This window comes from Lepidochelys kempii, chromosome 1, assembly GCF_965140285.1.
Source record: "Lepidochelys kempii isolate rLepKem1 chromosome 1, rLepKem1.hap1, whole genome shotgun sequence".
Lineage (NCBI taxonomy): Eukaryota > Metazoa > Chordata > Testudines > Cheloniidae > Lepidochelys > Lepidochelys kempii.
This window is the reverse complement of record NC_136380.1, coordinates 235514825-235541219: the sequence shown is the minus strand read 5'-3', so window position 1 is coordinate 235541219 and position 26395 is coordinate 235514825. Positions and strand designations below refer to the sequence as shown.

The 26395-nt window shown below is 42.9% G+C and overlaps 1 protein-coding gene across 3 annotated transcripts in view; it reads right to left on the bottom strand.

Annotated features, from left to right (window-relative positions):
* LOC140900805 (solute carrier organic anion transporter family member 1C1) overlaps positions 1 to 21063 on the bottom strand; it is a 49163-nt gene extending 28100 nt beyond the window's left edge. The window contains exons 1-6 of one of the 3 annotated variants that reach the window (XR_012155723.2): positions 20890 to 21063; positions 15297 to 15442; positions 14531 to 14672; positions 14297 to 14429; positions 2522 to 2652; positions 1348 to 1494 (exon numbers count right to left, since the gene is read on the bottom strand). Coding sequence is in view for 2 of the 3 variants with exons in the window: in XM_073318653.2 (XP_073174754.1) it covers positions 1348 to 1494; positions 2522 to 2652; positions 14297 to 14429; positions 14531 to 14672; positions 15297 to 15407 (664 nt within the window). In the remaining variant the exon portion in view is untranslated. Of the gene's footprint in view, positions 1 to 1347; positions 1495 to 2521; positions 2653 to 14296; positions 14430 to 14530; positions 14673 to 15296; positions 15443 to 20708; positions 20816 to 20889 lie in introns of those variants that run through there. The other 2 variants (XM_073318653.2, XM_073318660.2) reach the window with 2 other exon arrangements.
* Between the last annotated feature and the right edge of the window lie 5332 nt (positions 21064 to 26395).

Genomic DNA, 26395 nt, shown 5'->3' with positions numbered 1-26395 from the left:
TTATTAGGCACTAATATGGCATGGACGGGTCTTGCTCATCAGATATGCAGAAGAGTATTGCAATGAGAGATGATCAATAAGTGGAATGTACATCCTGCAGAAAATCCAATATTTCAGCTTTTGGTTTAATCCCAAATTGGGACGAAATGTGAAAGTATCAAAACTTTTAATGGAATGAAAAGTTATGAAAATTTTCAACTCAGAAATGTCGCAATGAAACATTTCAGGATTCCAAAATCAAAAATTTTGTTTCAGTTTATTGACCCAAAAGAAAATGTTTAGTTTCAGGTTGAGTCAATGTTAGTCTCTGAGTCTATCTGAGCTGCCAGAGTGCCTCAAGGGTATTGTAGTTGCAGGTCCCATATGCCCCTAAGGGACCCGCTCCTACATTTCCCTGATGCACCATGGTCCTTCCCTGTGGCTGAGTGACTGTAGTGTGACTTTTGGACCAGTCCTAATTAGAAAGTTCTGAGGTGATCATGAATAACTTGGTAAACTGAGGTAGGGAATTAGTGGGTTTTGTACAGCCCTATTTTGTATATTCCACATCTTTCTATCTAAAATTTTTCTTTCCTCATCCCCAAATGAAGACTGTTTTCAGTGGCTTTAGGTGCAGTATCATCTATCAAGTTCTTCCTGAGATTAGTATATTATACTGATATTTCCATGGCCAGTGTATGTGCCATCAAACTTATTCTGGGCAATTGCTTAGCCATGCATCAATTACACAGATTATGGGTTTGATATAGTAGTTCAAGATAATAAACTGGTTATGAATGAGCTAAGACAGTTGGGACTCTTTCTCCCCGGTCAACAAGCGATCCTGCTTCCAAAGAAATGCCCATTGATTGGAAATGACATCCTGGCAGCTGGTTGTATACGTCCCTCCCTGACTTTACATCAGTTGTGCTAGGTTGCAAAACTCAAAGTGCCAACTGCAAGCTTTCTGAAAGCTTTTAATAAAATGTTTAAAGTATTATTATTATTAAAGTAAGTTATTTGGGGAAGGGTGGTTAGGAAGAGTTTGTCTGTGGGTCTAGAGCCGCACACAGCTCTTCATGGCCCCCATGTACTACTCTCAGGGTAAGTCTCTGACTATGCTCCACTTGTTCCGTCGGCCAACAAACTGATCCGTGTTGCAAGACACCCTGAGGGGGAGGAAAAGCTGCTGTTTAGAACTCTTTTCCAAAGATAAGCATGGAACTTGCTCAGCTTTCCACTCTTACAGTTGTAAGGTGAGGAAAGAATGCAGACTATTGTCAACAGAACACTGGGGTTGTTCTAGTTTTGATGCAGAAATGTTTAAAAGCTTGATCTGGGAGTTGATATTGTACATTAATTTATTACCTATGTAAAATGCTGAGTTTTCTTCTTTGGCAAAATCATCAACATATGACACTCCCAGTGGCATAATAGGTGCTTCACCAATTCCACGTAAAAGGTTTCCCATCAGTACAAAGATCCACAGATAGGAGCTTGCTGCTTTTTCACATCCTGTAGGCAATAAATATTTACATTTTTGGAAAGAGAGCTTTCAGAAGAACTTATTTGCAATGGAATTGAAATGGTGCCTTTTGAACAATGGGGAGAAAAACACTGATAATAGATTTAATTAGTCTGTTTTCTTTACAATCTGCTATACCTCTTTGAGGTCCATTTTATGCCAGCCATTCAAGAGAAAATCTTGGGTGTTCTGATACAATATCAGAATCATAGAATCATAGAATCATAGAATATCAGGGTTGGAAGGGACCCCAGAAGGTCATCTAGTACAACCCCCTGCTCAAAGCAGGACCAATTCCCAGTTAAATCATCCCAGCCAGGGCTTTGTCAAGCCTGACCTTAAAAACCTCTAAGGAAGGAGATTCTACCACCTCCCTAGGTAACGCATTCCAGTGTTTCACCACCCTCTTAGTGAAAAAGTTTTTCCTAATATCCAATCTAAACCTCCCCCACTGCAACTTGAATATTTTGACAGGATCCAGTGATACAATGAAAAATGTCATTAGATTGCAAGGGGATGACATTTTGCTGGCCACAAAAATGTTGCGGGGAGCAGTAATCTTGCAAAAAAGGACATCCCAAGAACAGGCCTGATTGTGCAATGCTTACCCACATTGGTGAGCGTTTACTCAGACAGGTCTTCTCACAGAAGTTGAGGCACTTAAGTACGTGTTTAACTTTTAAGCACCGATTTAAGTGCTTTGCTTAATCGGGACAATGGGTATGTTTTCTTTGGATATTCTGCCTCATACATTAGTGGAATTACATAAGGTTGAATGTGTACGTAAATAACAAGAGATTCTAATCTGGATAATAGGAGTTCTACACTTAGCTCTTTCTATTTTCTCCTCAATATATATACATGGCTTCCATTAAATTTGGGAGGTGGGATAGAGGGCAGGGGTGACTGGAGAACATGCTTCCTCTTAGTGGTTTTAATATTATACTTTCCAATAAAAAGAGAACATATAAAATGATGTTAACCAAGACTGAGTCCAATCACAGAGCATTTGCTTACCAGAATTTTTCAACTCTCTAGTCATTTCTATGGCATCTAAAGTCGGACGATGTAAAGGTAATGCTAGAGAGCAGGCTGATAAACTTGTAGAAGAGTTGTCCTCTGTAAGTGGTATTCTTTCATAATTATAACTGGAAAATAATGATGTGAGATGTAGCTGAAATATAAATAACTTATCTTTTGCGAAAATTGTACATAAACTTGGTGCTCATGGAATTACTTTGTCTATTATATGAAGGCAGAGTTGATCGACAAATAGCTGTGGCTTGGGTGCGTCACAGCTTAGTGGTTCTCCAAAGAGAATTGATATCTGTTGATGCACCTTCATATGGGACTATAATGCTGTTCCCTAGCTAAGAGAGCTATTAAAGGTTGCACATCCCTTAAGTCAACCCTGGCTACAGGAATTTTAAATTCAGTTGTGACCACTCAGTGTCTGGCTTGGCTGCACATTCAAATAGCTTATGTTTTTATCTAGAGACTTCATTCAGAGGAGTAAAGAAGAGACAACCTGATATTGTTGGTGTTCGGTAGTGTTCAGAGTTTCCACATACTGACAGCCACATTGTTATTTTTACAGCATCTGGGATTTAGTATAGTATTAGTGTCTACTAATGTGATGAAAGGCAATATGGTCCATGGTTCGTTGCCACCCTCCCTCTGGTTATTACATTTGCGTTATGAGAAAAGGTTTATCTTTCAAAGCTCTACTGAGAGAATGGATTAAATCTATATACCCCTCACTGGGCAGTGCCGTGCAGTTCTCAGAGACTGCTGGCTCTCTACAATTCCACAAGCAGAGTAGAGATTTGGGCCTTTTCTGCTCTTTGGTCCACATAGCCCCACTCAGTATCCCTACTCAATCTTTCTTTTATGGCAGTTCCTTCTTGGCTAGCCCTGTTCTGGGAAGAAACAAGCCTCTCCCATTGGCATGGTGGGGAGGCACTGCCTTCCATGATGTCATTCCTTCTGTGCCCTGATTGTCATATATGGCAGTTGTGGGGATGGGAAAGGGTCAGTGCCTCATACAACATCCAGAAATTAGTGCTTTCTGGCAGCTGTTTACAGTGACCATTGAAAAAGAAGACTGTTCCATCAGGATCTGTTGGCTAGTTCTAGATCCAAGTAACATTCTCTGAACATGGAGCTCTGGCTGCCCCCATACCACAGAACCAGGCAGGCTCAGAATAGGGCCTTCAGTAAGCCAGAGAGACAATGAATGCTAAAATATCATGCCCTACCATGCTACTGAAACCATCCAATCTTTGGGGGAAACTTTAATTTGTTAAACCAGTTCCTCAGCTTTTATATCAAGTGTACTGAAGAAAAACTGCTTCAGAAGTTGGAGTTGTGAAAGTAGAATGAATTATATTGAAATTATAATTCATTAAAGAAATGCTACTTGGAGGGTTTGTTGAAATATAGTTGTCAGGAAGAGAAACATTAAGGAGTGTGAGACAATGAGTCCTCAAACTAATTAACTTAGAATCATAGAATCATAGAATATCAGGGATGGAAGGGACCTCAGGAGGTCATCTAGTCCAACCCCCTGCTCAAAGTAGGACCGATCCCCAACTAAATCATCCCAGCCAGGGCTTTGTCAAGCCTGACCTTAAAAACTTCTAGGTTTTTCCACCACCTCCCTAGGTAACGCATTCCAGTGTTTCACCACCCTCATAGTGAAAAAGTTTTTCCTAATATCCAGCCTAAATCTCCCCCACTGCAACTTGAGGCCATTACTCCTTGTTCTGTCATCTGCTATCACTGAGAACAGTCTAGAGCCATCCTCTTTGGAACCCCCTTTCAGGTAGTTGAAAGCAGCTATCAAATCCCCCCTCATTCTTCTCTTCTGAAGACTAAACATCCCCAGTTCCCTCAGCCTCTCCTCATAAGTCCTGTGTTCCAGTCCCCTAATCATTTTTGTTGCCCTCCGCTGGACTCTTTCCAATTTTTCCACATCCTTCTTGTAGCGTGGGGCCCAAAACTGGACACAGTACTCCAGATGAGGCCTCACCAATGTCGAATAGAGGGGAACGATCACGTCCCTCGATCTGCTGGCAATGCCCCTACTTATACATCCCAAAATGCCACTGGCCTTCTTGGCAACAAGGGCACACTGTTGACTCATATCCAACTTCTCGTCCACTGTAACCCCTAGGTCCTTTTCTGCAGAACTGCTGCTGAGCCATTCGGTCCCTAGTCTGTAGCAGTGCATTGGATTCTTCTTTTGTAAGTGCAGGACTCTGCACTTGTCCTTGTTGAACCTCATCAGATTTCTTTTGGCCCAGTCCTCCAATTTGTCTAGGTCCCTCTGTATCCTATCCCTACCCTCCAGCGTATCTACCACTCCTCCCAGTTTAGTGTCATGTGCAAACTTGCTGAGGGTGCAATCCACACCATCCTCCAGATCATTTATGAAGATATTGAACAAAACCAGCCCCAGGACCGACCCCTGGGGCACTCCACTTGATACCGGCTGCCAACTAGACATGGAGCCATTGAGCTAGGAGATTGGTAAACGTTAGTATGCAAATAAGATATATATGTATATTTGTCAGTTTCTGCTTCCTTTTGTCTCTTATGTTAAATTGGCTTTGGCTTATTTGTATAAATAAGTTAGCTGAAGCCTCAGAGAGGGGCTCACATATCTGGATGCATTGGCAAAGTGCTTTGCTAATAAACAGAGCGGTCTGACAAATTATGTGAGTCTTGAATCTGACTTTGACAATTTGGAGGTCCCACCGAGATAGCAACCGTCTTCGCTGGGGCCGTGTGACTCCTGACTGTTCTTAGGATGGCCATGGTAAGCCGGCACCTGGGCATTTGGCCCGAGCGGTCCTCCGCCAGAACGGAAGGGTGCATGACCACAGTGAAGTCTACATCATCGAACCTGTTGGTTCCCATTCTGTTCTGGTAGGGATCCCGGGATCTGACATCAGGAATCTGGTCAGGTAATTATTTCTGTGTTTTGTGCAGACTGAGGATTGTCTTGTCTCTGTGTCTATCCATCCTCCCTTTGGAGTGTTTGAGTCTGGGCACTGTCTCCATCTGGGGATCGGCTGACCAAAGGGTTCCTGTCCCCACAGTCTGAGTGAGTAAAATCTGCACAATCGCAGGCGCACCGCGCCTTGGGTAAAACCCTTGTTGTGAAAGCAAGGGCGATTGAGGCAGTAGCCTGTGGGCTCCTTTTGTGTGTTGCACCGGGCATCGTTCTGACGAATCCGGCTTTCCTTCTTGTGTGATTGGTGTGTAAAGTCCTCCTGTATGGGTAACCAGATTTTAAGTCGGGACAGTTCCCTAAAGGAATACCTGCTCATTTTATGTATTTTAGGAAAGCAGACTCCTGTAAATTTCTGGAAAAATGGTCTAGGCTAACTCAGGAGAATCCCAAAATTCAGTGGCCACTGTTAGGATCTTGGGACAAAAACCGAGTAGACGTCTTAAAAGACAAACTCAGCCAACCTAAAACTAAATTGGCATAAGGAGAGGTTGATTGTTTCATGCAGTGGTGGGAAGAGGCAAATCATAGGTGGACAGAATCAAAACTTGCCTCTCTCAAAGATTCTGGCTTCTATCCCACCAGATGCAACTCATTTTACTGTTGTTGATTTGTGCTCTGCTTTCTTTTCTGTTCCGGTTCACCCTGACTCCCAGTTCCTGTTTGCCTTTTCTTACAAGGGACAACAGTACACATGGACCACACTGCCCCAGGGGTATACTGAAAGCCCATCATATTTTTCCCAAGCATTAGCCTGAGACCTTGCTGACCTTGTTTTCCCATCCAGGTCCACACTAGTCCAATATGTAGATGATCTACTCCTCTGTTCCCCTTCATTGTCTGCCTCTGAAACTGATTCTTTAGTGCTCCTTACTGCCCTAGCAAATAAGGGTCACAAAGCTTCTCGCTCTAAACTACAACTCTGTCAAGCTTCTGTCACATACCTTGGCTTTCTCCTCTCCCAGGGTTCCCATGCACTTTCTCCCACCCGCGTCCAAGCTATCCTTAGCTTTCTCCGACCCCGCTCCCCCACGCCAGGTCCGGAAGTTTTTAGCCCATGCCGTGGCTCCCGAGGCCAATTCTGCCTTTGTTTCCGTCAAACAGGGTTTGGCTTCTGCCCCTGCCTTAGGGCTGCCTGACTATTCTAAGCCTTTTACCCTTTTCTGCCACGAACAATCTGGGTGTGCACTTGGAGTTCTCACTCAGATGCACGGAGAAAAGAACCACCCAGTGGCTTATTTCTCTGCCACTTTAGACCCTGTTGCCCAAGGCTTACCCCCCTGCCTGCGTGCTGTGGCTGCTGCAGTGCGCCTAGTCGAAATGTCTGATTCCCTTGTTCTCCGCTCTCCTCTTACCCTCCTGGTCCCTCACTCTGTAGAAACTCTCCTGCTACAACGTAACACAGGCCACCTCTCCTCTGCCCGCCTTACCAGGTACGAACTTTTACTACTATCAGCTTCATATATCACCATAAAGCATTGTTCTCAGTTAAACCCTGCCACTCTCCTTCCTTTGTCTAATGACGGTGATCCCCATGACTGCCTTGCAACTGTCTCTGCTGTCACTTTCTGATGTCCCTCTCCCTAACTCTGACCTTGTTTTATTTACTGATGGTTCCTGTTTTCGAGATGACCAAGGTCATCTCCTTGCAGGATACGCTGTAGTTTCACTCTCTGAAACCCTGGAAGCTGCGCCTTAACCTTCTGTAACCTCAGCACAAGTCGCTGAATTAGTTGCCCTCACCCGTGCCTGCTTTTTGGCGGAGGGACGCTCTACCACCGTTTACACTGACTCCCGCTACGCTTTTGGGGTTGTACATGACTTTGGTACCCTCTGGCAAACTCAGGGTTTCCTTACCTCTGCCAGTACCCCTATTAAAAATGGGCCCTACATTGCTGCCCTCCTGTATGTAGTTTTACTTCCGTCTGCCCTAGCTATTGTTAAGTGCCCTGGCCTCAATGGCGGATACTGATGTTGCTAAGGGTAACGCATTTGCTGACGCCTCTGCTAAACATGCATCTGGGGAAGGTTCTATGGCAGCAGCATTTCTAGGTTCCCTTTCTGTTTCTATACCGCCGCCGTCCCTCACTGACCTCACCCTGCTCCAAGACTCTGCCCCAGAAACCGAGAAAGAATCCTGGGTTGCCCAAGGTTGCTCTCTACATCCCGATTCTCTTTGGCACTCGCCTACTGGCACCTTTGTAGCCCCCTTTACACTCTACCCGTCTCTGGCCGCCCTGCTACACGGTGTTTCGCATGTCAGAAAGGAGGGGGTGGTCTCTGCTGTAACTAAGGCAGGATGGTGGGCCCCCCATTTTAGCTCTTTTGCAGCCCACCACTGTACAGCCTGTACCATTTGCCAAAGCCATAATATTGGTAAACCTGTAAAAGTGGCCCAGGGGTTCCGGGGCCTACCTCAAGCACCGTTCTTGCATTGGCAACTTGATTTTGTACAAATGCCTAAATGTCAACAATATGAATTTATATTGGTTATGGTATGTTCTCTGATTGGATTGAAGCCTTTCCTTGTCGCAAGGCTGACTCACTGTCTGTTGCCAAATGTTTGTTAAATCATATTATGCCTGCCAAGGGAATTCCTGCTACTCTGTCCAGTGATCGCGGTACACATTTTACTGGACAACTTGTTCAACACCTGGACCGTATATTGCATATCAAACACCTGTTGCACTGTCCTTACCACCCACAGAGTGCAGGTGCAGTTGAAAGACGAAATGGTGTACTTAAGAATAAGCTTGCTAAAATTTGTGACTCTACAGGATTAAGCTGGCCAGTAGCCTTACCATTAGCCCCTATGGACATGAGATCCACTCCATCCCAAAGGCATAAATTAAGTCCCTTTGAAATTGTTATGGGACACCCTATGCGAGCTATGACTACCATTACTCCCGTTCCAGATTGGAACTTGACTCACAGTGCGCTCCTTCAGTATTGCAAGGGACTAATGCAAGCTGTAAGTAACTTCCATTCACAGGTTCAAGCCGCCTGGCCCACGGAACCCACCTCCGACACCTGCCACAATCTCGAGCCAGGTGATTGGGTCTACATACGGCGCCATCATCGAAAGCACGCCTTGGAGCCCCGGTGGAAGGGTCCTCATCAGGTACTGCTTACTACACAGACGGCTGTTAAACTATCTGGCATCACAGCGTGGATACATGCTTCACAGTATGTCAAGGTTCCTCCCCCACTCTGAACTCTAGGGTACAGATGTGGGGACCTGCATGAAAAACCTCCTAAGCTTATCTTTACCAGCTTAGGTCAAAACTTCCCCAAGGTACAAAATATTACACCCGTTATCCTTGGACTGGCCGCTACCACCACCAAACTAATACTGGTTACTGGGGAAGAGCTGTTTGGACGCGTCCTTCCCCCCAAAATACTTCCCAAAACCTTGCACCCCACTTCCTGGACAAGGTTTGGTAAAAAGCCTCACCAATTTGCCTAGGTGACTACAGACCCAGACCCTTGGATCTTAAGAACAATGAACAATCCTCCCAACACTTGCACCCCCCCTTTCCTGGGAAATGTTGGATAAAAAGCCTCACCAATTTGCATAGGTGACCACAGACCCAAACCCTTGGATCTGAGAACAATGAAAAAGCATTCAGTGTTTTACAAGAAGACACTTAATAAAAAATAGAAGTAAATAGAAATAAAGAAATCCCCCCTGTAAAATCAGGATGGTAGATATCTTACAGGGTAATTAGATTCAAAAACATAGAGAACCCCTCTAGGCAAAACCTTAAGTTACAAAAAGATACACAGACAGAAATAGTTATTCTATTCAGCACAATTCTTTTCTCAGCCATTTAAAGAAATCATAATCTAACACATACCTAGCTAGATTACTTACTAAAAGTTCTAAGATTCCATTCCTGGTCTATCCCCGGCCAAGACGACTACAGACAGACACAGACCCTTTGTTTCTCTCCCTCCTCCCAGCTTTTGAAAGTATCTTGTCTCCTCATTGGTCATTTTGGTCAGGTGCCAGCGAGGTTACCTTTAGCTTTTTAACCCTTTACAGGTGAGAGGAGCTTTCCCCTGGCCAGGAGGGATTTCAAAGGGGTTTACCCTTCTGTCATAAATATAAAGGGAAGGGTAAACCCCTTTGAAATCCCTCCTGGCCAGGGGAAAACTCCTCTCACCTGTAAAGGGTTAAGAAGCTAAAGGTAACCTCGCTGGCACCTGACCAAAATGACCAATGAGGAGACAAGATACTTTCAAAAGCTGGGAGGAGGGAGAGAAACAAAGGGTCTGTGTCTGTCTGTAGTCGTCTTGGCCGGGGATAGACCAGGAATGGAGTCTTAGAACTTTTAGTAAGTAATCTAGCTAGGTATGTGTTAGATTATGATTTCTTTAAATGGCTGAGAAAAGAATTGTGCTGAATAGAATAACTATTTCTGTCTGTGTATCTTTTTTGTAACTTAAGGTTTTGCCTAGAGGGGTTCTCTATGTTTTTTAATCTAATTACCCTGTAAGATATCTACCATCCTGATTTTACAGGGGGGATTTCTTTATTTCTATTTACTTCTATTTTTTATTAAAAGTCTTCTTGTAAAACACTGAATGCTTTTTCATTGTTCTCAGATCCAAGGGTTTGGGTCTGTGGTCACCTATGCAAATTGGTGAGGCTTTTTATCCAACATTTCCCAGGAAAGGGGGGGTGCAAGTGTTGGGAGGATTGTTCATTGTTCTTAAGATCCAAGGGTCTGGGTCTGTAGTCACCTAGGCAAATTGGTGAGGCTTTTTACCAAACCTTGTCCAGGAAGTGGGGTGCAAGGTTTTGGGAAGTATTTTGGGGGGAAGGACGCGTCCAAACAGCTCTTCCCCAGTAACCAGTATTAGTTTGGTGGTGGTAGCGGCCAGTCCAAGGATAACGGGTGTAATATTTTGTACCTTGGGGAAGTTTTGACCTAAGCTGGTAAAAATAAGCTTAGGAGGTTTTTCATGCAGGTCCCCACATCTGTACCCTAGAGTTCAGAGTGGGGGAGGAACCGTGACACCTTCCCTTTATATTTATGACACAGTGTAAGAAGGCACCATCCCCAGAGAACCAATCATCACCTCAGGACAACGCAGAGTCAATTTTGACTCCAGAAGAAGACATAGAGGAACAGTCTGCAATACCTTACAATCTACGCTCTCGTAAGGATTGCCAGAAGCAGACGACAAACAAAAAAAAGCAGTAGTGAGCCTAGCGCCTACTGCCTGGTGGGCGTAAAACCATGACTGCAGTTCCCTCAGTTGAGGCTGTCAGAACCAGAAGAGCTTTGCCTCCAACATGTACCTCTGCCTGTTCCTCGGCTGCTGGTATCTTACGATCTGGGGAGACCATGATGACAATTCTTTTATCAAGCAGCAGGTGTGGATAGCTCAGACCCTTAATATTTCTAATTGCTGGGTCTGCAGCCACATCCCAGCCCACTCTCAAACTGGTGTTCCTGTCCTGGCTATCCCACTCAAGTCCTCAGACCTCACTGGAGGGCCTCGTCTGTTTAACAAAATATGGAACAGCAATGACACTTGGGAAGCAGTGGAAATAAATGCATCTAAATGGATAAGTGTGGTGGAGGGAAAGGGTCATTGGTGTTGGGTGCGTAATGGGACAGGGCTGGATCTGGGGAAAAGCCATTGCCTTCAGCATATTGTGGCCAATGGTGTATGGGATTATTCAAACAAAACTAAAAAGTGGCAGGCCGGGTATGGAGATATGAATTTTTTTCTCAAGCTGGGATCAAACAGAGAAATCAATCTCATGTTCCCCCTACAGTCATGCAAATAACACCACTCCTCATAAGGAGAATTACCCTATACCCTTTGGGGGATACTCCTCCTCCTTTGCAAACACCTATATGACAAATGGGTGCAACCGACCCTTCCCGGCCTTAATAGGCCATCACTGGGTGTGTGGGACCACAGCTTATACCGCATTACCAGCTAATTGGTCAGGAATCTGTTATCCCACCCGACTCTTCCCACAATTCCAAATGCTAGGAACCTTCCCTCGAGAACGCCTCCGCAAATTGAGGCGAAAAAGAAGGGACTTAACAGATGCCCAATGGTATGTAAATAACATAAGCCGCTTAACCTGTGAAGAGGCCACTGGCAGTTCCTTAATACCATTAGGGGGAGTAATACACCATGCAAAAAGGCTCCTAAGGTTACAAGCAGTAGTTGAAATAATGGCAAATAAAACCGGAGAAAGTTTAAGAGCCCTGGCCAAAGAAACAGAGGCAATCCGACAGATGGCCCTCCAAAACCGTCAGGCATTGGACGTAGTGCTGGTCGCAAAAGGAGGGACTTGTGCTCTCATTGGAAAAGACTGCTGTGTGTATATACCAGACAACACCAATGAGGTAATAGATTGTGCTAGCCACTTAGAACAAATCGCATATCTTCCCCACGAAGAGCCAAGTTCTTTATGGAAGTGGCTAGGTAACTTTTTCAATTTCTCTGGCATAGGAAACTGGTTGTTTCAGGGAGCCCTAACTCTCCTGTTTGGAATCCTAATAATTTTTGTATGTTTTCAGTTACTTTCCTGTTCTATCCAAAATTGTGTCAAGCATGCTACACAGATAGCTGCCCCAAACCACAGTGCTAATTTGATGATTTTAAATATCACTGATGAACAAAGAGATAAAGAATGATTGATATCATAATTGTAATCAGTAATTGTTGGTCATTGCGTAGCTTGACCAAAAGGAGGGATTGTGAAAGTAGAATGAATTATATTGAAATTATAAGTCATTAAAGAAATGCTACTTGAAGGGTTTGTTGAAATATAGTTGTCAGGAAGAGAAACATTAAGGAGTGTGAGACAATGAGTCCTCAAACTAATTAACTTAGAGCTCCTACTGAGCTAGGAGATTGGTAAACGTTAGTATGCAAATAAGATATGTATGTATATTTGTCAGTTTCTGCTTCCTTTTGTCTCTTATGTTAAATTGGCTTTGGCTTATTTGTATAAATAAGAAAAGGAGTACTTGTGGCACCTTAGAAACTAACCAATTTATTAGAGCATAAGCTTTCGTGAGCTACAGCTCACTTCATCAGATGCATATCGTGGAAACTGCAGCAGACTTTATATATACACAGAGAATATGAAACAATACCTCCTCCCACCCCACTGTCCTGCTGGTAATAGCTTATCTAAAGTGATCATCAGGTGGGCCATTTCCAGCACAAATCCAGGTTTTCTCACCCTCCACCCCCCCACACACAAATTCACTCTCCTGCTGGTGATAGCCCATCCAAAGTGACAACTCTTTACACAATGTGCATGACAATCAAGTTGGGCTATTTCCTGCACAAATCCAGGTTTTCTCACATCCCCCCACCCCATACACACACAAACTCACTCTCCTGCTGGTAATAGCTCATCCAAACTGACCACTCTTCAAGTTTAAATCCAAGTTAAACCAGAACATCTGGGGGGGGGTAGGAAAAAACAATAGGAAACAGGCTACCTTGCATAATGACTTAGCCACTCCCAGTCTCTATTTAAGCCTAAATTAATAGTATCCAATTTGCAAATGAATTCCAATTCAGCAGTTTCTCGCTGGAGTCTGGATTTGAAGTTTTTTTGTTTTGAGATAGCGACCTTCATGTCTGTGATTGCGTGACCAGAGAGATTGAAGTGTTCTCCGACTGGTTTATGAATGTTATAATTCTTGACATCTGATTTGTGTCCATTTATTCTTTTACGTAGAGACTGTCCAGTTTGACATTGGTCAAATGGACACAAATCAGATGTCAAGAATTATAACATTCATAAAAAGAAAAGGAGTACTTGTGGCACCTTAGAGACTAACCAATTTATTTGAGCATGAGCTTTCGTGAGCTACAGCTCACTTCATCAGATGTTTACCGTGGAAACTGCAGCAGACTTTATATACACACAGAAATCATGAAACAATACCTCCTCCCACCCCACTGTCCTGCTGGTAATAGCTTATCTAAAGTGATCAACAGGTGGGACATTTCCAGCACAAATCCAGGTTTTCTCACCCTCCACCCCCCCACACAAATTCACTCTCCTGCTGGTGCTAGCCCATCCAAAGTGACAACTCTTTACATAATCAAGTCGGGCTGGGCTAGCACCAGCAGGAGAGTGAATTTGTGTGGGGGGGTGGAGGGTGAGAAAACCTGGATTTGTGCTGGAAATGTCCCACCTGTTGATCACTTTAGATAAGCTATTACCAGCAGGACAGTGGGGTGGGAGGAGGTATTGTTTCATGATTTCTGTGTGTATATAAAGTCTGCTGCAGTTTCCACGGTAAACATCTGATGAAGTGAGCTGTAGCTCACGAAAGCTCATGCTCAAATAAATTGGTTAGTCTCTAAGGTGCCACAAGTACTCCTTTTCTTTTTGCGAATACAGACTAACACGGCTGTTCCTCTGAAACCTAACATTCATAAACCAGTTCTCTGTGTATATATAAAGTCTGCTGCAGTTTCCACGATATGCATCTGATGAAGTGAGCTGTAGCTCACGAAAGCTTATGCTCTAATAAATTGGTTAGTCTCTAAGGTGCCACAAGTACTCCTTTTCTTTTTGTGAATACAGACTAACACGGCTGTTACTCTGAAACTTGTATAAATAAGTTAGCTGGAGCCTCAGAGAGGGGCTCACATATCTGGATGCACTGGCAAAGCGCTTTGCTAATAAACAGAGCGGTCTGACAAATTATGTGAGTCCTGAATCTGACTTTGACAGAGTCTAAATGGTGCATAATATAATAATCAGCCATATTTACCGTCCCATTAGGAAATGAGGCATCAGTGATAAAAATGTTCCAAATGACATGATGAGACATCCAGCAGCAATTACTTTGGGCCGGTGAACCTTTGACCCAAGATAGCTCACCAGTACCATCACCATTAAGTTACCTGAAGAGATATAAGCAAAGCTCCTATGAGAATAGCTACTTTTAAACAAATTGTCCATTAAAATGCTCATCCTTTTTACTTCCAAAGGGAAAGATATATACCTATCTCAAAGCTGCCATCAATGATGCCGACAACTGATGATGAAATTTCAAATCTCCTTTCAATTTGACTTGACATACTCTTCATGTAGCTTCCAGAAAATCCTTTGGCAAAAAAGGAGAATGCTAGTGCCCCAAGAAATATCTGAAGAAAAGGAAATTGAGTCGGTTAAGAACCATCTTTCCTCAGCGATTGGATGGCTCAGGGGATTGGCAACGAAATACAGATACTAGATGTGTTGTTTGGGTAAAACCTCCTTTCAGTGGCTTTCCTTCAGTCAGCGGATTTTACTTCATAATTAGGCTGGCCTTCAAACTCTCATACTTTGCAATGAAATATGTTGAGCTTCAGCTCCCACTGTTTCTATGTGCTATCTGAGAAGGGCTGCTAGCCACAGGGGGGAATGCACTCCCTGCCTACTAGTCTTTGCTGTTGCCTTTCCTGGCAAGGGTTTCCTGTGTAAAGCTATTTAAATATAATAATAATAATAATTAATAATAATAAATGTAGCCATAGTCACCATTATTATTACCACTCTGTATATTTCTAATGCATCCATTTCCAAGATTCAGCCTGATCCAAAGCCCACTGAAAACTTCCTTTGACATAACTGGGCTTGGGCTCAGACTATAAAGCAGTAACATTTCCTGAACTTTAATAAATAATGTGACATGCTAGCACACTGAACTCAGTGAATATTCATAAAACATCAAAATACAGTTTTCAATGCTTTTTAGTCAATTAAAGGTTGAGCTGTGATCTTTATACCTTTAACTTAGAAAAATAAGGATACATTATCTTGACAGGAAGTGGCCCAATACTTCTGTCCAGGAAAGGTGGACTGTCTTTAGATTGGTCAGGAATCATTCTTGTTTCCATGGTATTGCTCTTCTAGATTGAATATATAAGTCTTCCTGTTCGGAAAAATTAGTGAGTTATTATTTATATGGTAATCACATAATATCTGTTCAATATCTTCATATTTAGATAATGAAATAGAGAGTACACTTATAAAGTTTGCGGATGATACCAAGCTGGGAGGGGATGCAAGTGCTTTGGAGGATGGGATTAAAATTCAAAATGTTCTGGACAAACTGGAGAAATGGTCTGAAGTAAATAGGATGAAATTCAATAAGGACAGATGCAAAGTACTCCACTTAGGAAAGAACAATCAGTTGCACGCATACAAAATGGGAAATGCCTGCCTAGGAAGGGGCACTGCAAAAAGAGATCTGGGGGTCACTGTGGATCACAAGTTAAATATGAGTCAACAGTGTAACACTGTTGCAAAAAACCCAAACATCTTTTTGAGATGTATTAGAAGAAGTGTGGTAGGCAAGACACAAGAAGTAATTCTTCCACTCTCCTCTGCGCTGTTTAAGCCTCAACAGGAGTATTGTGTCCAGTTCTGGGTGCCACATTTCAGGAAAGATATGAACAAATTGGAGAAAGTCCAGAGAAGAGCAACAACAATGATTAAAGATCTAGAAAACATGACCTATGAGGGAAGATTGAAAAAATTGGGTTTGTTTAGTCTGGAAAAGAGAAGACTGAGAGGGGACATGCTAACAATTTTCAAGTACATGAAAGGTTGTTACAAGGAGGAGGGAGGTAAATTGTTCTCGTTAACCTCTTAGAATAGGATAAGAAGCAATGGGCTTAAATTGCAGCAAGGGAAGTTTAGATTGGACATTAGGAAAAACGTCCTAACTGGCAGGGTAGTTAAGCACTGGAATAAATTGCCTAGTGAGGTTGTGGAATCTCCGTCATTGGAGATTTTTAAGAGCAGTTTAGACAAACCCCTGTCAGGGATGGTCTAGGGCAGGGATCGGCAACCTTTGGCCTGCGGCCCACCAGGGAAAGCCGCTGGCTGGCTGGGATGGTTTGTTTACCTGCAGCATCTACAAGTTCACCAATTGCAGCTCCCACTGGCTGCGGTTCGCCATTCCCGGCCAATGGGGGCTGCGGGAAGTGGTGGCCAGCGCATCCCTTGGCCCGCGTCATTTCCCGCAGCCCCCATTTCCCGTTTCCCGCAGCCAGTGAGAGCTGCGATCGGCCAACCCTGCGAACACTGCAGGTAAACAAACCGTTCCGGCCTGCCAGTGGCTTTCCCTGGAGGGCCGCAGGCCAAAGGTTGCCTATCCCTGGTCTGGATAATACTTAGTCCTGCTGTTAGTGCAGGAGACTGGACTTGATGACCTCTTGAGGTCCCTTCCAGTCTTAAAGTTCTATGAGTCTATTATTAAAAAGCATGCAGGGTGCTTTACAGACAAATAAGATGATACAACCCTGCCACAACATGTTTATAGAGCTGTTCAGAGAAACTTCTAACCATATTCTCTTGAAATATGAAATTCCATTGAAATCAAAAAATACTTCAATTTGGGAAGAAGACTGAAAAAAAGATCCAACCATGTCAACAAAATGTTTTGATTTTTATATTAGTTTTCTTTTTTAAAAAAATTATATTTTTTATGTATGGTGATATAATAAAATATAAAAACCAACAAAACTGAAATGAAACATTTTGATTTTGTTGAAAAGAAATGTTTCAATTGATCCAAAACTTTTGTGGAACCGGGGTGGAGAGAATTTTCTTTTGCAGAGAATTTGAAAATTTTCAGTTCGGAAAATAGCCAAATTTCAAAATCTGAAAGTCCTTCATAAATGGAACTTTTGTCCTCAGCACAGCTGTAGTATATACAGATTAAAGGCATTATCCTGCAAAAATGTAGGCACAGGATGAATGCTATTCTATTAACTTCAGTAGCACTTTCTGTGTGAGTAAAATTACTCATCGGCATAAGTGTTTGCAGGATCAGGCCCAAAATTAGACAGATAATTATAAACGATGGCAGAGGTGGAAAGGAGACAACAAAACAAGGGGGAATGATATCCCAGTCATAAGATACCATAGTGAAAGATGTCTAAGCTAGAATGAAAAAGAGCACCCTGCTATTCAAGGAGTATTTTTCACAATATGTTTCATGTGAGGTTAATATCTGGAAGCCTATTTTAACGTTGCTGTAAAATCTTTTTTTTAAAGACTCAGACAGAAGGGTGCTCTTCACCAAATGGGATGGTCTGAGCTACCCTATCAGGGGAAACTACAGTGAACCTGAAAGGCAATGCTGACCCAAAATCATAGAATCATAGGGTCTGATGAGGATTTTAACAAGTAACAGAGTTTAGGGACAAATTCTTTGCTGAGACCAATTGGTGCAATACCACTGAAGTCATTTGAACGGTGCTAATTTGTACCAGTAGAGCATTTGGCCCATAACACTTTTATCCATCTCCTGTATCTTAAATATACACAGGTCAAGGGTCTGATTTCAGAGATACTAATTGTCATTGGGGAGACTTTTCAAAGGTGGCCCATTGTAGGCACAGTAAGGAAATTCAGTGCTTAGTTTTGGATACATAATGTCATGTGGAACTTTCAGACTTTGCTGTAGGCAGACTTCACAGGGGTGAAGCAGTGTGGGATAGTGGACAGAGCACTGGACAGGTACCTGGGTCTATTCCTGGCACTGGCCTGCTGGGTGACCTCGGAAAGTCATGTTTCCCTTCTCTATGCCTCAGTGTCCCCAAAAGGGGATAAAGCTAATAACCTCCTTTGAAAAGTGATTTGAAAATCTAAGATTGAAATATACTATGTAAGTGCTAAGTATTATGATTATAATGCCATTTACAGATTAGGTGCTCTGTCAACCTGGATCCATCACAAGCTTGCCATGCATCCCAATCTGGGCAACAATCAGGAGGATAATCAGTGCATATCTAACACATGAGGATGATGCTAATATTCTTGGGCAGCTGCAGACACAGCCCCCTGCATTTCAGTCATCAGTGGGAAGTACCCAACTGCAAAGGATTTGATCATGCAGCTGCTGACATGGGTATGCCATCTGTCTCATTTCAATTGATATACAAGACAGGCATAATGATAACTATGAAGAATGGAAGTCTGTGATTTGGAGGGGGCCAGGATTCTGCATGGCAGAAGGCACTTGGGGAAGACCAGCTCCACAGAGAGAGGAATTTTCAAAATGCAAATTACCTGAAAGTGCCCATCTGCCTGCTGTACCCGCCAGCGCCTCATTGTCATACGGAAAAGACTCATTAGCATATGCTAATAGAGTCTGTGCACTCAGGATAGTGTAAGGAAAGATCAGGGACATTTCCAGAGAGTAGCTCAACATTCCAACACACTCACACATCATGACTGAATCAGCTGAAGTACTGGGCACAGAAGGTTCTGCATGGATCCTGGATGTGATTCTGGACATTGTAATGCCAGTGAGGATAAAAGCTCCAAGAAAGATAAGAGATGAAGTTCTAGCTTAATAAGGGCAAGAATGACAGCACTTATCATGGACATTGCACACGGGGATGTATTTTATGGGTAAAGAACTCACTAGGGTTGCCCACATGTATAATTTTCTGCTTCCCTTGTATAAATGCTGAAGTCTTATCCTAAACCAAGACCATGTCTGTCAATGCATATGACAGGCACGTTGAAGTATTAATGGCATGTTTTGCCATACAGGTCAAATGAAAACTGGGAGAAGCTCAGTGATAGGTTGATTTGGAAACCACTAAAGTTATGTCTAATAGGGGAGGGCCTTGCCCTAGATCTATTCTCTTAGGACTTCAGATTAACTAGCACTTTGCTGTTGCATTTCTACCAAAACCTTTTTACTCCACCCAGTCCACCACTCCATACGACCCCGGCACTGTTCCTCTAAGTGCCCACTGCACCCATCCCAGGCTAGGAGGGCACAGCCCATAGTTTGTTCCCTCTTTCAATCACTGCCCTGCCCTGCTCCCTGTTTCAGTTGCGGATTGCCTAATGTCTTTAGTGTATATGTGCTTCTGTTCGGTTCCTCCTCTAGTCTGTGTCACTGACTCTCTTCTGCACAGAGAGCCCCACATTCACCATCAGACCCGTTGGCTGTTCCCTGCCCTCCCCTTCTGTGCCCTCACACAGGAGGTCATCACAGCCTAGCAGCTACCCTACTGAACGCCTGCCTGACCACCTGGTGAGCATGGCTCACCAGGATGTCCTACGATGACAACGTGGCCACCATAAGAGTCTAATGCTATCTGTTCTCTGTGTATTGAAATTATTGACGTGATGGTTTGTATTTTTTCAACTAAGGTGTCACTTCTTGGTGTTGTGTACGTAGCCTTAATTTTTCTAGGTTCTTTCTATTTTACTCGAACAGCCATTGCTCAGGGTTATCCAGGCCAGTCACCACTGGGCCCTTTCATGAGGCCTAGCCAATTTCCACCATGTTCTTTCTTGCCTGCTCTTTTCTGAAGCTGTTCCAGTCATAAGGATGTTCACAGGCCTGCTCTGTCTGAGGGAGAAGGATATCGGTTCATTAACTTGCTCCTGCTAACTTAATGGTGGCCTTTTCATGAGTAGTACAGCAGCACCTGTTTGAGATCCAGGTAATCATTTTAGGGCTTCTGAAAATTCAGGATAACTGACCAACCCCTTAACCATGTCCCTCTTCCATTGCATTGTTCTGGTCTCCCACCCAGGGGGGTGACTTATGTTCCTTTTCTGAAAACTCTAGGAGTGCCCAGAAAGGCCAAAATTTACATCTAAACCACGCAAACCTCCAATTTCAGCAGTACTAGCTTTGGAAAATGTTGGTTTTAATGGCAATTGAAGAGGTGCTAATCATTAACAATTAGATATCAACTCCAATAAGCATTCACAGTGTAGATCATTAATGTATTGTGTGTTCAAACCTACTCTAGTCTTAATGAGACTTGAGCTGAAAAATGGAGTCCTCTAAAGCAAATGAACTTTGTGCCCTCTTCTCTTTTGCTGATGATTAACTGTGTACAATATCTGACTCCTTTAGATAAATATCATTTAAATTGCATGACCGGATTTTCTTCTCCAAATGTTTTGTGCTATACTGCTAGACTAAGGATTCACCTTTAAATGATAACAAACATTAAACTCTAAGTAGGCATTTTCTTGCTCTTCCTAGTGAGACAGTCATATTTTTAGTTAGCAGTGTGTAATAATAGGAATCCTAAGAAACTATTGAATCACTCATGTAACAAGCTTTTTAAAATAAATCAGTGAAAACACCAGCTGTCCACAATGATTGTCCTTTTTAAAAAAAAGTATATTTCAGCTTAGTTATACTGTACCTTTGTCTTTTGTGGATTTAAATAGTCTCTTCCATGTTTAAGTAAAACCAGCAAACACAAACCCAGTGCTACTTAGTGTTAAGTAGTTTTTCCCACCTCCATAGGTAGCATTTAATCATTAAAAAAAAAAAAACAAAGGGAGAGAAACTGAGAAAGAAAGAGAGTGAGAAAGAGAACTTACTTGTGTCACTTCTGTGTCAGATCCTTTCTTCTCAGTGCTCAAGAGCTTTCGGGCGGGATGCCAGTGTAACGTCACGGCAGGAGGGCTGCCTTCTTTAAAAGGTAGAGGATACTCCACAACATTCCTAAACCTCGGTGTTCTTTCTTACTGTGATTTCAAAACTTTTCCAAAGCCGCCGAAGCAACAGCTTTTCAAAAGCAGGCAGATTTCTTGCAGTCACTAATTTGGTATTCTGCCTTCAAGAGCGCTGCTGGTACCAGCCTCTCCCAGAAAAAAAAAAAACAACATGTTTTCTCCATGTTTATTTTTTTTACAGAGTAAATGCTAAAGCTGGACTAAGAACCTTTACACACTGCAAATCTGATAACTGTTTGGTGGCCTGTGCAAAAGGAGCTTGAGGGTAAAGGCTCAGTTTCTAAACGAATATCCACATCACTTTATAAACATTACAACTTGCATTAATTGATGCCGTTGCTGAGGGTCTCATTAGAGAAGCCAAGAACTGAATTAGCTCTAGGGTCTGAACTAACCCTTCACATCGAGAGATTGTGGTCCCTGATACGTCCCCTTTGGGCCACACCCATGGCACAAAGGGGCAATAAAGTTGCCCTAATTGGAAGCTGAAGAAAAGGGACTATGCCTGGAAAAGAGGGCATAGATGGAATATTGATATACTCAGGAAGTTCCTGGCTAGCATAACAGTCCTAAGTGAGTGTTAGAGCAGCTCTGAGACTGCTCTAACTTACTTCAGGGACCAAACTGGGGATGCAGGAAACACAAAGGTGGTCCCCCTTTGTCCTCCAATAGGCCCTGTGCTAACTGCAGTTCAGCCAGACACAAGGACGGATCCCATTATGTGTAGCTAATATGGCTATCTCACACACACACAAAACCCTACACACCTGCCCTGTTTAGAACATCAGCTCTCTAATCCAGCAGAGCTCATACATTCTTTGAACCAGCTATCAGCACTCTTCTTCTGAGTGGAAACTTGTGCCAGGCAAATGCAGATACTGAGCTGGAAGTCATTCTAGCCCTTACTAAAAGACTATCAGCGAAACAAAATTTTAACAAGGCATGCAACAGCCTGGTGCTTACTTTTGCCAGAAGCTAGAGAAAATTGAACCACAAAAATTTCTTTTAATTCCAATTTAGAAACCATGATTTTTAAATATGCTGAAAATGTAGAATAAAAGGGAGTTTTCCCATCCCATAACTTCTATACCCCTTCTAAAACACGGCAGCTGGGCCTGTGTGCTTTTTAGCAGGGGTAGACAGACGTGCTAGCTGGGCTTGAGCTAGTCTAGCGCACTAACAGTATCAGCATACCTGTGGGTAGCACTGCCGGCAACTTGGGTTAGCCACCGAGTATGAAGCCAAGGGGTCCGGGCGGGCACATTTTCGGACAGCTAGCCCGAGCTGCTGCCGTGCTACCCCAGTTAATCTGCTATTTTTAGCATGCCAGCTCCACTCAAGCTCGCACATCTGTCTACCTGTGCAGGGAAGCACATTCCCAGTTGTAGTGCAGACATCTCCTCAGACACTTCGAACGCTAAGCGTAACCAGCCTTCTTCCCACACATTGGACATCACCAGCTGAGAGGTTTGCTAGTGGTTAATTTGACTCAGTGATGTATTAAATAGTTGACTTTTTAATCCTGACATATAAACAAAATTGTAACCTAAAAGACATTTTAAGCATCTCAATACCCACTCTTATCAGAATCTTCATAGGTAAGTGCAAATAATCTATTCAGTCATGTTCACAGCTGTAACTGCGTTTTGGTTGGCAATGGACTACATAGTATAAATCGTGGTTTTAATTACGATAGTGGATTATTTGCGTTGCTTGATAGGGTATCAGTGTTTTTTTTCCTCTCGAAAAGATCTGCTCTAGGAATTACTTTGGGGAAGTGCTCTGGCCTGTGTTATACAGACTAGATGTTCACAATGCTCCCTTCTAGCCTTGGATTCGATTAATTGAGTGAATTGGTCATTTCTACACTGTGATTTAACTTACACTGGGTTAGGAGATCTGATATTTGGTTTGTGCGAGCAAATCAAATTGCAGCCCATTTTTGCCACTGTATAAGAAGATATGCAAAACTTGTAAATTGTACTCAGACTCCTTTTAATCACCATGTCACTGTTAGTCTTTTAATAATAGGCCCAGCAGATGGGCAGGCCAAGTCCCCCGCGGACACCCATCTTATATGGAGAGTGGTCTCTTGAAATAAATATTGACGTTTGACAGCTATTCCTAGCTCCCTTGAAAAGCAGGTGGGCTCCGTTTCTGCAGCAAAAAATTATTCACCCTGAGGATTATTCCCCACACAACATTTATATCGAAAAGGATATTTAATTTTAATGGACCCAATAATGTGGCTATCACAAGAAAAGTTGGTTTGTTGCTTTAGGTCTTAATTCAACAAGGTACTTAAAGCACATGTGTTATTTTAAGCATTTGTGTAGTCCCATTGAAGTCAGTGGGATTTCTCACGTGCTTAAAGCTACACACACACTGAAGTATCTTGAATCAAGGCCTTAATTTCTCCATCTGAATTATTTCTTAGAAGTTGACCTGCTGCTCCCACAAACAAGCAAAGGTTATACCCATACAAACAAGCAAAACATTATGGGGGACACTTTCAAAGGCAGAAAGGGGAGTTAGTTAGATGCCTAATTGCCCTTAAAATGCTTTGGGAGTTGGGTGTCTAATTCCTATTGTCATAGAATATCTCCCTCTATGGCTACACTATGAGCTAAGAGTGCAATTTCCCTGCTCGTGCACACATCGTCACGCTAGCTCTCATCACGCTGGAGTGAGGATACATAGTAGTGTCGCTACAACAGCATGGGTAGCACTAGCAGAGTCACAGCTGAACCCTGCCAAGTACAAAGCCACCTGAAATGGGTAGGTATGTGCTCAAAAAAAGAAAAGACAAAAAAAAAGATGGAGAAAAGTTTTTTCTTGCCACAGAAGGCAGGACAAGAGGCAAAAGGTTCAAACTACAGCATGGCAGATTTAGATTAAATCTCAGGAAAAACTTCCTAACGCTAAGAACAATGGGGCAATGGATCAGACTGCCTAGGGAGGTTCACTGGAAGTTTTCAAAAAGAGACTGGGTAGCTATTTGTCTTGGATGGTTTAGATACATCAGTCCTGCATCTTGGCAGGGGGTTAGAGTAGATGACCCTTGCTGTCCCTTCTGACCCTGTGATTCCATTATTCTAACACACCTCAGCCATGCCACTGCTCCTTGTGCTGCCCTGGCTACACTGCTATTCATATTCAGGCTAGCTGGATGAGAGCTAGCACAAGTAAGGTACACAAGCAGGTGAATCACACCCCTGGCTCGTAGTGTAGATGTAGCCTACCTGGACATAAAAGTCATATTAAACAGTAGTAACCTACACTGAGGTGAGAATGTAACAAAAATTACAGCCCATTTTGCTGAAGTACATTTCTAAAAAAACACACAATGAACTGCCTAAAATCTGATATAAAATAACTCGGCTTTGGCCGTGTCTGAGGTGATACTTTCTTTGGGCCTGATTGTCTTTTGACCTGGTTTTCTGCTAGGTGTGCAGGTAAAGTGCCACTAAACCTGAATGGCAGTGCTTGATACCCACTGGTGAAAAAAACTGCCCAAGGTACAGGGCAAGAAGGAACAACTCTCTTCATTCTTGTGTGCTCAGCCAGATTTCACAATATTAATGCGGTAAACAAACCCTCCACGTTTCACTAGTTTCCTCTATACACAGAAGCTTGCTTCGAAATTGGGCTGGGTGTGAATAACCAGAGAACGTCCTATCAAATAAATATGTTTTTAACTGACTTAAAACTGGCAAGGTGCTATTTTTCTGAAGGAGCATTTCCGCACTACTAAAGGACCCTGTGGCTGAGCTGAACGATGATAAGGTACTGAGTGTATGAGCCAGATGACCCATTCTTCATGTCTTGAGTGTTCCTTAGCTGATCCCACTTTAAGTGAAAGTTCTGGTTCTATAGAATATTTATTTTTTACTTCATGATAAATTATTTAGTTATATTTTTTGGAAAGACCCTGTGGTCCGGAAACACTGAGAATGAAAATAATAAATGAAGGGTTTAGACTGCATCTACTCCTGCATAGGCATACAATGATGGGTGGGACAGAAGCAAAGATAAGGGGGGGGGCAAGGAAACCTTTCCTTCCCACCTGCCCCTTGCATCTCTCTATTGGGGCCAAGCACAAGCCTGAGGAATTCTAGGGTGGATATTGGCCTAATGAAGTTGCTGGACTGGCACAAGGGAAGTGAATGTGCACCAGATAAAAGGGTGTAAGTGGGGCCCCTTGGGTATACTCTCCCCCAGCACTTCTGGAGGCACTGTGATGGCTTCAGGTAGAATGCCAGAGCGGGAGTGGCTGCTGGTTCCTCATCTCACCTCGATGGGGCTGTATTCTGAAACCACGGGAACAAGCTGTCTGCTAGTGTAAACTGGTGCAGCTCCCCTGGACTCATGTAAAATGGGCCCTGGTTATATTGGGGTTACTGATGCGAGTCTCAGTGGAGTTGAACCAGTTTTAACTAACAGAGAATTTAGCCCTTAAAAAGACAAGATTAACAGGTCGCATTTCTTAAGCAATGATCAAACACTTTTGATTTCACTCTGGGTGAGAAGAATAGTAAAGAATGAGGAACTCAAAGTCCTTATGTTCCCCTGCTTTGTGAAAATACAGAAAAAGGGTACAAAGTAGCTCTTGAAAAGCATTGGTTTGTCAGAGAGCCTCAATTACAGCTTTTCTTGTGGTTTTCTCCTATTGTGCAGGAGGTGGGAAAGTAGGGGACAAAAGTATTAAATGCAAAACCAGTGAGAGAGAGAATCTGCTTTCGGAGCCATGCAGAATAAAACAAATGCAGATCTTTTCAGTGTTTTGCAGAAGTATTTAGTCTGAATCTGCTTTCAAAGAAAAGTGAATGATAAGGAGTTTCTCATACTTTATGTATTACAACATTTAAGAAGATAGTGAAGACAGGATACAGAGTAAAACACAGAAATATGAAAAAGGACTGAATGAATACACTGGTTATAGTCCAAAGAAATCAGCTCCACCTGAAATATGCTGGGGGAGGGAGGAGCTTTCTGTGTGGTTATGAATTAGTTCCCTTAGATACTTCAACCTGCAATACTGCAGAAAACTTACAACACACATACACAGAGTACAAAATGCAATGTGCTAGCCATTTTCAGAGCTCCTGTTGCTATTATTTCAGCCAACCATGTTTAAACCTAAGAGTTCTTTCTCATGTACCAGACTCTCCAACTCTCTAATCCTTTAGTAAAGTTATAATCCTTTGATAATGCTATCACAGTCTGTTGCCATGGAAATGTCTGATGTCACAAATTCAGTAGTAGGATATCACCGAATAAGAAGAGAAGATGGGCTGGGAAGAAGTAAACCCGTCTCTAAATACAAATATCTGCACTGACGAGTATGGACAAGCCTGAGATGGACCCAAAT